Source organism: Platalea leucorodia (assembly GCF_965183815.1).
Source record: "Platalea leucorodia genome assembly, chromosome: 2".
Taxonomy (NCBI): domain Eukaryota; kingdom Metazoa; phylum Chordata; class Aves; order Pelecaniformes; family Threskiornithidae; genus Platalea; species Platalea leucorodia.
This window is the reverse complement of record NC_138824.1, coordinates 101,807,335-101,820,830: the sequence shown is the minus strand read 5'-3', so window position 1 is coordinate 101,820,830 and position 13,496 is coordinate 101,807,335. Positions and strand designations below refer to the sequence as shown.

General features: G+C 43.7%; 1 protein-coding gene across 1 annotated transcript in view; it reads left to right on the top strand.

Annotated features, from left to right (window-relative positions):
- Positions 1-13,496, top strand: part of EVA1C (eva-1 homolog C) — a 41,106-nt gene that overhangs the window by 18,189 nt on the left and 9,421 nt on the right. The window contains exons 3-4 of the mRNA XM_082304916.1: positions 767-890; positions 3,939-4,091. Of these exons, the coding sequence (XP_082161042.1) occupies positions 767-890; positions 3,939-4,091 (277 nt within the window). The remainder of the gene's footprint in view (positions 1-766; positions 891-3,938; positions 4,092-13,496) is intronic.

Below are 13,496 nucleotides of genomic sequence, written 5' to 3'. Positions count from 1 at the left end.
ATAAAAAAAAAAAAGACAAGACAAGCAGGCTTAGAATAGACAGGCACATCTGTGCTATCTCATCAAACCAATTCTGAAATTTGTTCAAGTGGCAAGTCAATACCTGATAATGTGTGTAACTGCAAGCAAGAAGTAAGTGCCCCTTAAGCAGGTCCTACATATGGCTTAAAGCTAGAGTTGTGCCTCAGTGTCATTAAACACACCAAGTCATTAGTTAGAACTCTTTCAAGTGAAGATATTACAGAGTGTGATCAGGTAAACTTAAGTAGATCGAGATTAAATGGTTAAAAAGACATCTTTTTGAGTTACCATGCTTCACCTGGACATTACACTCCCATAAACGCTGTCAGGAGTGGGTGAGTGCCTCGGGCACGTCAGTGAAGAGGCTGGGGGCTGAGCGTGTTACCACTTGCTCTGGGCTCTGCACAGAGTCCCAAGCACCACGGAGGCTGTGGTGGCACACAGCGAGGTCTGGCCAACTGGCTGGGGCCAGAGGAAAAAGTGACACAACAGCAAATTGGTAACATCCTAAGTTACCACGGGCATCACTGCGATGGATGTGTTCCCATAAACTTGGCCATGAGTCAAAGTCCAGTAGAGTTGTGGCTTAAATCCAGTGATACAGATGTTTCTTACATGTTTATAACCAAAAAGTTGTGAAGGAATGATTTCTCTCCTGTATAGAAGAAAGTACAACTAAGTGTTCTCATTGCTGTATAGCTTCATACCTTGTTTTCAAGCCTATCCTTTTTGCCCGTTGTTCTAGAAAGTACTGGATGAATGCCAAAACCTGAGATCCTGCCAACTCCTTGTCAATAGTCGGGTTTTTGGACCTGATCTGTGTCCAGGGACCACTAAATTCCTCCTTGTCTCCTTTAAATGCAAACCTAGTAAGTAATCCATATCAGGCAATTGTGTTTTTGTGTGTATTTCGTTGTTTGTTTTGGTTCAAATGCCACTGCACAAGGCTTTGCATAAATCCATGTGAAGTTTTGAGACTCTTAGATTAATAGCAAATTGTTTTTTTCTGCTTTACCTTAGCTCTCCATTGTGTTCACAACTTCAGTGTGCTTGCTGCCAACTTAATGACCAGTGTAGTTTGGCAGGGTCAGATGTCAAACATGAGACTATAAAGGAAGAATGTTTTGGAAATTATTTGCAAAGAGATGGCAACGATAATGTCATATTAGAAAGACAGAGCTGAACAGCAAAACAGATGCTTGGGCTAAGGATCCAAATGATGAAAAAGATATGATAATAAGGAATATGCAAAAATGCTTAAGGAGGTAGGACCAAAGCTTTCAAAGATCCTCTGTTACTACCTCCTATTTATAGAAAAATGGCTGGAGGATGCACAATGAGTGGCTAACTTTAGTACAGAATTTCATTGTAGAGTCATCTGTATTCTACGCAGGTAATTGATGTTGGTAAGTGAAGGGACAAATCCTGCCTCAAAGAGAATGCACTTTGTAAACATGAGAAAAGTGTAAGAAAGATTAAGACAATCATCATGAGGTTTCATTTATTGGTGTTTTTTAATTGTTTTTCTTGCTGCTATTGTATGTGAGAACAAGCCCCAGTAGCCCGCGGGCTCAGCTTTTTTTGGCAGCTGATCCCCAGTGTGGCTGAAACGGGTCCCAAAGAAAATAGTTGAATGATGATTTATGGGTAGGTTCACCAGTCAACTCAGAAATACCATCCCACAACTAAAGGAGAAAGCCCAAAAGAGATTTTCTTTAATCAGAGCATTAAGATAGACATCTTTGGTGGAATAGGAACAGGGGTGGCAAGCAAGCTGAAGGGCCAATTTATGCAGAATATTGAAGTCAGAGCAGAGATATGGAAATGGAGTAGGTGGGTGTTACCTTTGGCAAAGCACTGACACAAGAACTCCCAGGGAGATGGACTGGGCCAATCATCAGGGGAAAAAAATGTCTGAAATTTAACATTTTTATGATCTGTTTTATTATTTTAAAGTTTAAAGGTTTTTTTTTTAGGTATTACAATTACTGCATTATTAATGGTAGATTAATTTGAATATCATAGCCGTGTCTGTGTCATTCGAAATCTCTTTTTACTAATCTAAAGTGGATTGGGATCCTGTTTGTTACTTTTACAAGCTGCTTAATATTTTTGCTACTGGAAATGAGCTACTTTGAATATATAACGTTCTCTGTAATCTGGATTTTGCAAAAGCTGGTGAAAAGTGTATTTGACAGCAAGTGCTGTGTTGAGAACTGAGGAGTAGTCCAGTTCCAGTGCAAATTACATGATTTCATGTGACAGGAAATTTATATTTGTGGGTAAGATACCAATATTGTTAGGCTTGGCTGTGGAAAACATCCTTACTCAGGAAATCACTTGAGTATAACTTTAAGTATATTTTACAATCTCCTTGCCTTCAAGTGGGGACTTAGGCAATTGCCTGAATCCCTTAGTTTTTCATCTATTTAGAAATACCGTGTTTTCCTCTGTTGCTGCATCTCTGCAGAGGTCGTCTGTTGTATTCTTACCTTTGTCTTATACCACTTGTGGGTTTTTTCCTGTTGTCTGTACTTCCATAGCCTCTTCAGCAACCATGGGGCGCAGCCATACAGACACAGAGCCCCGCTTTAGGCTGTCAGCCCTTGGGTCAGAGCCTCTGTTTTCTTGGCGTGATCCCTATGGGTGTACGATATGGCAGGTGCTTCTGCAGAAGCAACAGTCTGCAGCAGGTCAAGTATTTTTTAAAATCACTCTTTTTAAACTTGTGACTGCTGATGAGCTTGAATGGAAGAAACTGGTCTGTTACCAAGAACATTAACCACTTTTTTAATCTGTTCTATTCTAAATGAAACAATAATGTTTTCTTTATTGAATAGATAGGAGGTTTTTCTCTCTCCGGTTCCCCTAGCACCAACACCCACACTCCACTCACAGGGATACCACGCAGCAACAATAAGGTTTCCCTTTTCTCCTGCTCAGCTCAGGAACCTCCTTTTCCTGTTTTCACATTTTTGAAGGACAAAAAAATGGAGCAGAATAAACTCTTCTCCCTGGCCTTATCTGCAGTAAAAAGGCTTGCCACCATACCTAGAACAGGAAGACTCGAGTGGTAAAATGCTGCAAGCAGAGCAGCTGCTTAGGCCAGCAAGAGACCTCCTTGGCCAGATGGCAGATTTTAAGCAGTTCCCTAGGAGGGATAAACCACGCTGTCTGGAAGATGATCACGCTGGCTTCCCCACCTCGGTGCTGACAGCACTGCCAGTGTGCCTCTGCCAGCTGAGAAAGGGAGGGGGTGTATTTTTCTCAGGCTCCTGATTCACATGGCTCTGTCAGGAAAAACTGTCAAATGAGCCGGTGCTGGATAGTCACGCCCAGGGAAACCCACTGACCTTGGTGGAGCCATGCAAATACAGCTGAGAGCGCTGTCTGGCTCAGGATACGTAGCCCGTCCCCATGCCTTTGTGCCTCCCATTCTTCGGCGCTCGCTCTGTGCTGTATGCGGTGGCACTGGGCGATGCCAGCCATCCCCATGATTGATGAGTGGTCGGAGGCTCTCAGCACTCAGGCGGGCATCTGAAGTAGGCGTAGAATGCACCATTGTCCCGGGGAGAGACAAAAGGAAAGGATGAGGCTTCTCCTCATGGAAAAGCAAGCCAGGAAATCGGGTGGGAAGGGGGGAGGCCGTTCCACTGGGAGAGGAGATTGGCAAAAGTTAACTTTTTAATTCCTTTCAAAAAGGAGCTGGAGGCTTTAGATAGTCATATGGGAGCAATTCAGTTGGAGGAAACACTCCGCTTTCCTATCGGCTTTGTCTCTGGTTGTAATCGTGCCGCACATCACTCACAACAGAACTTGCAGAAAAAGCTGTTTTCTGTCATGCTGCTATTTGCTATTAACAGTCCAGCCAAGTAAATTGCCTCATGCTACCATATTGTTATTTGCTTCTCTTTTAGCTGAATACAAAACCAAATCAGCATGTGAAAACCAGGAGCTGAAACTCCACTGTCAGGAGTCCAAGTTCCTTATCATCTACTCTGCCACCTATGGCAGATGGGCACACGAGGAGAACATCTGCTCAACAGAAGTGGAGCGCGTCCCCGCCTTCGGTATGTTTTTACGTTATTGATAGACCTTCTCCAAACGGGTGCACAGAGACGGTGAGAAAACTTCAGGTGCAAGAGCAGTGGCATTTTGGAAGCACCAGAGCTTGAAACATGAGAGAGACTAGTTCTGAAACTCAAACAAATTGCCCAGTATGAGGGAGAAACATAGAGTAAGAAATGCGGCAAAGTCATAAACTTCCGTGTAGTTCATCAGTCCTTAGTAGGATTAACATCAAAAACCCTAGTTCTGTTGGCTGTCTTGAACTTAGGTGACGTATATTAAATATCATCTGTTTGCCTCTCTTCTTCCTCCAACTTCTGACAATGATTAGGCAACCCAAGTGTCACAACACCTTGTCTTACTGTTACGTTCTTCTTTGATCTCTGTTTCTGCCAGCTCTTCCTTGCCTTAAATGCAGACTGTAAGGATAGGGTCCATAGGTCAAGGTCCATTGCTTTAGATGCTGTTGTATGCCCAGACTCCAAGACTGTGGTAGTATGCTAGAAAATTAAATGTGCCTGGGACTTCTCTCTGGCACCAAGCCCGGCAGGCGGGAATGCCCTATGTAGGTAGTACTAAACTCTTTATCTTCCAAAGCAGAATGACAGCATGCAGACTGCTTCTTGGGGCTGCTCACTGCCCTGCGGTAGCTCCTCAGCTGCGATGGGGAGTTGCTGAGAGGATGCTGTTGGCCTGGACCAGACAGGCGCAGGGACCATACTTCTCAGAATGGAGCACTGCGTTGCAGTGGCAGAAACATGCCCTCTCACTGCTGATTTACTAGTGCAGGTGCACCCTGATATATATATATATATTAATATATAATATTAATGCCACTATATTAGTAATTAATTTATAAACAATATGTTAATATTGCTATAATATCAATATTACTTTGGTCAGACTGTGAACACTTTCAGGCACAGACCATTCCCTTTTGAATAGGTAAAAGAACCCAAAACATCGTAAGTAGTTTTATGGTTTACATCAATAACCAGTCATCGACTTCACTGTATAGTCTCAGCTGGCATACGCTTAATGACTTATGACTCACTTTTTATTGCTGAATATCTAAATTGATAGTAGCATGTGGTTGTGAGGGTGCTTGATGCTTGTATGAATAATATGTTGAGTGGTTAACACTGAAGGTATGAAGGTAAATTTTCGTGCTGTGGAGAAGGCCAGCACAAGATATGTGTGCTGTTCACATCTCTTAATACCGCCCAGGGAAGGACTTATATGACTAATGCCAGCCCTGTGCAAAGGCTGAACTTTACTCCTAAGAAACATGCTACAAGTGAAATCTGTAAGAAGCATCTCTGAATATCAAGAAGAGATCAATAATTACTCTTAAAAGCCATTTGTCTGCAAGCCAATGTTTCTATTTAGTTTTATAGATATTATTAAAAATGTATTGGCTGAAAATTGTAATGTGTTCTTAGACAAGAATCTATTTAAAATTGCCAGGTCTATGTTTCACACTGGCTATCTTGCGTGGTCCGTCACACAGACTTTAGCTCTGCCTATCTGTCTTGTGGAGGAAATGTTTTAGCAGGTTTCTGACAGACCCATACATCCTTTATCATGGTGGTGTTCGTGTATGATGCAGAGCAGAGGTAGCTCAGTTGATCGAGAAAGGCTGCCATCTTATTTCTTGCGCTTCATTCACCTCTGGAAATCACTCACTTGCCTCTAATGTCAGCACTTAGAGTTCACGGATCAGAATACTGTAAACCCTTCTTACTGGATAAAGTTTCCCAGTATAAATAGAGAAAGAATTTGCAGCAGCAACAGACTCTCTCTGCTGTGGCCCCCTGCATACGAGCACCTCTTGAGCAACGCCATGGCTGTTGCTGGTTTTGTGTTCTATAAAGCAACCTAAAACTGTGGTAATAAGAGAGAGCATAAAACCCGAGACAAACACAAGGAAGATCTATAGAAGGTAGATCCTTGTATAGATTTCTCATTACTTAATGAAAGTGCTTGGCCTCTTCCTGCGTGGTACCAGTAACCCTCTGCAGCAAGTATAATTTTCAAAAGCACCTTTGTGGCTTGGGAGTACACATTCAGTTATCACAAAAGACTTAGCACTTAGGAGCCAAATCCAATTGACTCCAGATCTATCCATCTTGAGCTTAAATCTTGTTTATGTGGTTATTTAAGCACATACAGATGTGAGTGGGTGCACGATTGGACTTCTTTAATGTCTGTGTACCTTTCTCTCAGGGAAAGCAATGGTAATTTGAATGTCAGTGTGGTTTTAATGATTTGAAACAATTTGGAAAACTTACTTCAGCTGCTCTTCATTCCTGAATCAGAGCCCACGTACTTGTATATGTTTGCACCAAAACCTAAACTGCTCCAACACACATCCATTGTTGTTTGTACCCACATTTGTGCATCTCAGCCTAAAGGCAGTGCTTGAGCCTTTCCATTTCTTTCACGGCATCATGGGGAAACTATGAGGCGTTTTTTTAGTACTGTGCAGAAGAGAAGTCATCTGTAGGTCCTAATGACAAGTATAGGAAGTCTCTGTTCAGCTCAAGATTTTTGCATCTATCCACACTTGATATGGTCCTGCTAGGAGTACTGGGCATTGGATTAATCAGATACTTCTCTAGATTTTGGTGACCTCATGTTACATGTAATATAGCTGTTAAGCAATTAATGACAAACAGCAGCTTTGGACTGAGACAGATGTATTCTGAACCATTGCTTTTCTGTGAACAGTCTATCAAATCAGCTGACAGATTTTCATCGTGCCATAGCTGATAAGACAGCACTACTTCAGTCCCAAGACTGATACCTAATTATATGTATAACTTGCACCTTTCATTCCAAAATGTCTCTTACTTTCATTAAAAATGACCAGAAACAAAAAGCTGCGCTTAAAACAACTCATCTTGCTTGATGCGGTTTGGGGGAGAGGGAGGATTTGTCAAAGAATGTGAAGTTTCCATATAAGATCACTATAAAACATTTTTCCTGGTTTTTTATCACTTTGACCATCAAACTGAAGTGTGGTCTTTTTACATGTCTCTGGTCTTGCTATCCCACTTGTCATCAAGGCCGTTCATTCCTATGAGTGGTCACCATTGCCCACTTCAAAGAACAGTGTAAAATCTTGTCTCCAGGCATTTTAGGATATTTTGCCTTCAGGAAAAGTTTCTTCTGCAAAGTACGCTCCTACCATAAGTAGCAGAGTTCATTGAAGCGTAGGGAATTATTTCCACTGTAAGATCTCTGGATCATTGCAGGAAAATAAAAAACTCCAAGCAGTCTCCTGCTTCTGCAGCTGTTCAAATGACTGGCACTGTTAAGACTGTACAGGATTTACAGAAGGTAACTTCCCTGTTTTACTAAGATTATCAAAAACTTCACAAGAAAGCTAAAACTTTTTTGGGTGCGGTTTTGTAGCAGTTGGTTCTGCTTAGAGGAATCTATTGTGCCCAGCACCAAAGCAGGAAACTTTAGCAGTTTGTTCCTGTGCGAGTTGTTGCCTTTTCTGACATATTATCTCTTTTATATTTGTACTAACATGTGCATGAGGAAAAAGAAAATTTATTGGCCAAAAGAAGTTAGAGTTGTGCCAGAACAGGTTACCATAGAGAGTACAAGGAAGGTTCAGGTCAACAAACACTTCTCAAATCATAAATTACTCTTGTTAATACATGAAAATACTTGAAAGAAGGCTTGGTAGTGGGTCGCCTCTGGCTGCAGCTTGCAAGCTAGAGCACTAAAATGTCCTTCCCAGAAATTTCACCTGGATGTGCATTGGCTGGTCAGATGTGCATTCCCTTGAGCACTAATGACCAGCAGAGCCCTGAATTGCGTATCTTCATTGCTGGAAGGTAGGGTCCTTTCCAGCACAGCCCTCTCTTTTAGCTGTTCCCACTTTGGGGAGGTTGAGAGGGAAGGTGGAGAATTCAGGCACTCTCATCACAGCTTGCGCCGTGGCATGACATACCCTGGGGCTGGGTTTTGTCCTAATCCCCTCTTCCCAGTGAAATGGCATTCAGCTAAAAAGAATGGATGTTAGCAAGGCAAGACAGAGAGATTTCCAAAATCCTTTAGGTTCCTTCTGGCCCCACAAGGCATCATGATTTTGTTATATAACAGTATTTTGTGATACTGTGATTCCTTTTTTTTTTTTTTTTTGTATCATCAGTATTGTGGACAGTTCAAAGGGCCTACATCTCTTATTCACTAAGAGTGATTGAAAAGCTTTTGGTTTCTTTCTCTTACTAAGAGAGGTATACTCCTAGTGTGAGCCAGTCCTTTGTATAAGTCTCTTGAGAGCAGATGTGAATGAAGTAAAGGTACAAACGGCTATAGGCAGATGTGAAAATGGTTAAACACTGAAGTTATTAGGTTCATGCTAGCTCTAGGATTCTAGGTGCCGTAAAACACAAACCACGTAAGTTGGCCAAAATTTAGGAAATCCTGGATACTGAAGTACAGACACTTCAAGGAGCGCTTAGTCAATTAACAGAAACACTGAGCCCAGTCCTCTGCTGGGCGAAGAAGCAAGAGCTTGTAGCTCAGAGCTGCTACAGAGAAGGTGACTAAGTCCTTTCTGGACTGCAGGTATCACTGGTTCAAGGCCTGGGTATGGCCTTTCGTTCCTGAGCATCATCTGCTTAGCATGTATTTACTAGCTAACTATGGGGCTGATTTCAAACACAAGCCCTGTGGGTAGTCATGCAAGTGGCAGGCTCCTGAATGGAAAAAGCCTGAGGCTGCAGAGCAGTTATTTTAGTAACACAGCATAGGACAGGGACACCGTGAAAGAGCAAATGCGCTCCAGCTGCGAAGGCAGAGGGATGGTGTGAGCAGGGTAGATGCAGAGGCACTGTTCTGTAGCAGGACCAGGGCTCGAGGACGTGGGGTAGGTTGACATCTCCCTTTGCAGCTTCTGCTGCTAGTGCCTTGCCATTTTGGGTACGGGAGACAACAGTCAACTGAATTTTATGGGTGCAAAAGTAAGGATAAAATTGTTCAATTTTGCTTCCAGCACAAAAATCCTTAAGTTAACTCTCTCTGTGCAGACATCAGATATGAAACGTTCCTTGTCCGTGTCAGCCTGAGCAAACTGGGAAGCTTAGTAGGTGTTTTGGGCCCCGAAAGGAGCCAGTAGGAGCCATTGCACCCCTTGGCCCCGACAAATCTTGTCAAGACAAAGCTCCCCAAAAAGAAAAGGTGTTCAAAGCAGTGGCAGGATGACAAGTGACTGTTTGAAGGGAAGAAGAGAGCAGCCACCATTTTTAGAGTCCAGTTACCGTTCTGCTGAGATGAACAGGGAAGGACACATTTGGCCGAGCAGCTGTTTGAAGTTGCTTGAAGCACGCCCAGATGTACATCACTTCATCCAGTAATGTTTTCTTTACTAGCAATTGAGGGGTTTTCTTGTGTGTAGTTATTTCTAGCTTAGATTTTTGAACTGTTTGGAAAAGTACTCTTGGCACTCCAACCTAAAATAAGGCAAGGAACTCCTGCCTGTGTACATGCAGACGCGAATGGTGCAAAACAAAGCAAGGAGCGTTTGAGCAGAGGGAGTCTGGTTCCCGCTGCTGCCAGCGCGTGGGGAGCTCCGCTTGTCTCTTGCCCTCAGTGTTTGTGCTGGCAGATGGATCCTCCACTCTGTGCATATGCATGTGCAAGAAGGAGAGAAAGACGAGGGTGGGATTTTTTGTGCAAAATACTTAGAGACTGAATTCTGAACTCAGAGCCGCTTGTAAATAAAACCAAGCAATGGGCTAATCTCATGCAGGCTACAAGGGCCTCACAACAGGCATGGCAGTGAGAGGGAGAGAGAGGGTGCAGCTTTTCAGAAAGCCTTGGTACTGTATTCACATCTAGGGAATGGCCTGTGCTGGCAGTAAGTAGTATTTTTAGCGTATCATACTGCCTTGTTTACTGACAATACTTGGACCTGGAATATAAAGGTATCAACAACAGTTTTCGTAAGTGCTGCTGATCATACTGTGTGTTTTTGCTAGAATCAGTGGTTCAAATGGCCCTTTTCTGATGCATAGGCAGGAGCCTGTGTGCCATGCTCTTGCATAAATTACCATATTATTATGGTAACTTTCTTCAGGAGTCTGCAGCCTTAGCTTGCTCCAAACTCCATAGTTTCCCCTTGTCAGTTCTTATCCCCAGAGCTGATATTTGGGCTCCACAAAGCACAAGCCATCCTGATTTGGTAGTGTGAAATCTTTGCTTTCAGTTGATCTTAAAAGCAAGCTCCTTGTTCTTTTGCGGGTAGGCACAGCACAGAAAGCATAAAGCAGCATAAGCCAGCAGTCTGGGATGAAAGCAAGAAGCAGCTGGGCTCCAGTATTGGAGTGACAAATTGTGGAGGGGTTTCTTTTTTGGGTGCCCTGGTCCTTCACCAGCACGTTACTTTTTATGTTACGCAGATCTACATTTGAGACACATTCCCTACCCTCCGTGTCTCAAGGCTCGTCCTGTGCACAGTGATGTGGGAGAAGACAGCAATTAGTAACGTTTGGACAGGGGGTGACAGGACGCCGTTGCCAGAGCTTGGCACAAGACGCTCAGGCCAGCTCTGGCTGCCCCATCACCTGCAGGTCTTGTGTGGCAGGGTGGAAAGAAAGGGAGGGAAAGCTTCTACTGTCTGAATTGAGAGAAGCTTTAAGAAACCAGAAGACAAATTGCTTCTCATTAAAGCCTGCATGATTTATGGCATGTCATTTGCATGCCAAAACTTTCCTAAACAAAGCTAATTAGGGAGCTGAAAAGCCTTTCCTCCAGAAACAAGGCTTTCTACTCTAACTGTTAAATAGCTGCAGTCAGATTTGATAGTTTATTACTGAATTAAGAACCTCTTCTTGACACCCGTATCTCCATGCCATCCATATAAGTGTCTGTTTCAAAAGGTCCACCAGCAGTCTTGGTGTGTAGCAGGCAAGTTTGGGAGAAAGGCGTGAAGAATGGAGTGTTTTCCCAGCTACACATTGCTGCCTTTTCCGCCACTGCTGATGGATGCCACCAGCCTTTTAGCATGTGGGGAACGTGCCTTTCAAGAGGCAGATTTATTGTAAACATATGGTACCGGTTTAGCAAGCCACATAAACATAAGTGTAGCTCAAACGTTGCTTAGGTATTCAGAAAGAAGACACATTGCATAGTTATGTTCATCTCCTGATTTGTGATTTCTTCAGGACCGTTCAGTGGGACTAGTCACTCATTTACTCAAAATGCAGCACTGACTGAATCCTCTCCTCATTCAGACATTGCAGTAAGGTGTTTGACCAGAAGGAGGATAAGTTATTCCTAACACAAGTTCTGCGTTGCTGCAGCTGGGTTGCTATTAGACCCCAAGCAAGTTTGGTTGAAACTAGCTTGGTCATCCCTTCGGTACACACTGATTCCTCTGACTTTGATGCAGACGCACTTCAGCAATGTCTGCTTGTGGGAGATTGCACAGACAAAGATGCAACCATTGAAAAAGTGGCCTTCAGTACTGAGCACGCAGAATTCCTCCAAGCTGAACTCATTGCTCAGCTGGCATCGTAGCTGCTGGGAGAGCTAGTGAGGAGATAGCAAGGACTCACATAAACCAGAGAGGAAAAAATGGAATGTTTTTTGACTGAATCACTAAAAGCCAAAATCTTGTTAGACCACAGGAAGCTGTTAAATAGCGTTGTGGGTTTTTTTTTTGTTACGGGTCTTTCCAGTTAACTTCTGTGCTGTCCTGCAAAAGCAAACCAGCCTTGGTTTGCATTTACTCACCTGTGACACCAGGCAAGCCATGGGAAGTTCTCCAAAAACTGGCCTGCCAAGAGCCTGCAGGCATATGACAACTGGCTCCTTGGGTAGAAGAGCCAAATCCAACATGAATATAGATGATAAGGAACTATTAACTCCCACAGAAACATGAGCAAACATCTACCAAAGGCAAAATGAAACATGCACTCACTGCATCACTGAATTTGTAGAAAACCATCAGCACAACAGCCTCCTGTTTTTTAAGACACTCTGAGTAGCTCCCAGGGCAGGAAATTTTGTAGAAAACATAATTCAGTTTGCCAGATTGCTGTTGTCCTCCCAGTCCATTCATTTGTGAATCATGGGATCTGATGAGATGCATCCACAGGTCCTGAGGGAACTGGCAGATGAAGTTGCTAAGCCACTATCCATCATATTTGAGAAGTTGTGGCAGTCCAGTGAAGTTCCCACTGACTGGAAAAAAGGGGAAACATAACCCCCATTTTTAAAAACAGAAAAAAGGAAGAACTACAGGCCAGTCAGCCTCACCTCTCTCCCTGGCAAGATCATGGAGCAGATCCTCCTGGAAACTATGCTAAAGCTCATGGAAACTAAGGAGGTGGTGGGTGACAGCCAGCATGGCTTCACTAAGGGCAAATCATGCCTGACAAATTTGGTGGCCTTCTACGACAGGGTTACAGGCTGGGCAGAGAATGGATTGAGAGCAGCTCTGAGGAGAAGGACTTCATCAACAAGGGTGTTGGCTGATGAGAAGCTCAGCATGACCTGGCAATGTGCACTTGCAGCCCAGAAGACCAACCGTATCCTGGGCTACATCAAAAGAAGCGTGGCCAGCAGGTCGAGGGAGGTGATTCTCCCCCTCTACTCCACTCCAGGTGAGACCCCACTGGAGTGCTGCGTTCAGCTTTGGGTCCCCCAACATAAGAAGGACATGGACCTGTTGGAGCGAGTCCAGAGGAGGGCCACGAAGATGATCAGTGGGCTGGAGCACCTCCCCTATGAAGACAGGCTGAGAGAGCTGGGGTTGTTCAGCCTGGAGAAGAGAAGGCTCCAGGGAGACCTTACCACAGTCTTCCAGTACCTGAAGGGGGCCTACAGGAAAGCTGGAGAGGGACTTTTTACAAGGGAGCATAGTGATAGGACAAGGGGTAATGGCTTTAAACTGAAAGATATTTAGATTAGATTAGATTTAGATTAGATATAAGGATTAGATATAAGGAAGAAATTCTTCACTATGAGGGTGGTGGGGCACTGAAACAGGTTGCCCAGGGAAGTTGTGGATGTCCCCTCCCTGGAAATGAACGTTCAAGGCCAGGTTGGATGGAGCTTTGAGCAGCCTGGTCTAGTGGAAGGTGTCCCTGCCCATGGCAGGGGGGTTGGAACCAGGTGATCTTTAAGGTCCCTTCCAACCCCAACCATTCTGTGATTCTATCTGATAATCCCTCCTGATATTCTTCAATTGTTTTTGTACTTGCCAAAATAAGCTACTTGGTTGCCTGAAATGTCCACCCAAATAAATCCTTACTCATGTAAAATTGCCAAGGAGGGAGACTAAACCAGATGATTTACTTAACCAGAACTATCCATTGTTTTAGTTCAGCCTACCCTGCCTGCCCAGCAGCCGCCTGGGACACATGGGCATTAGGTTTTTAGGT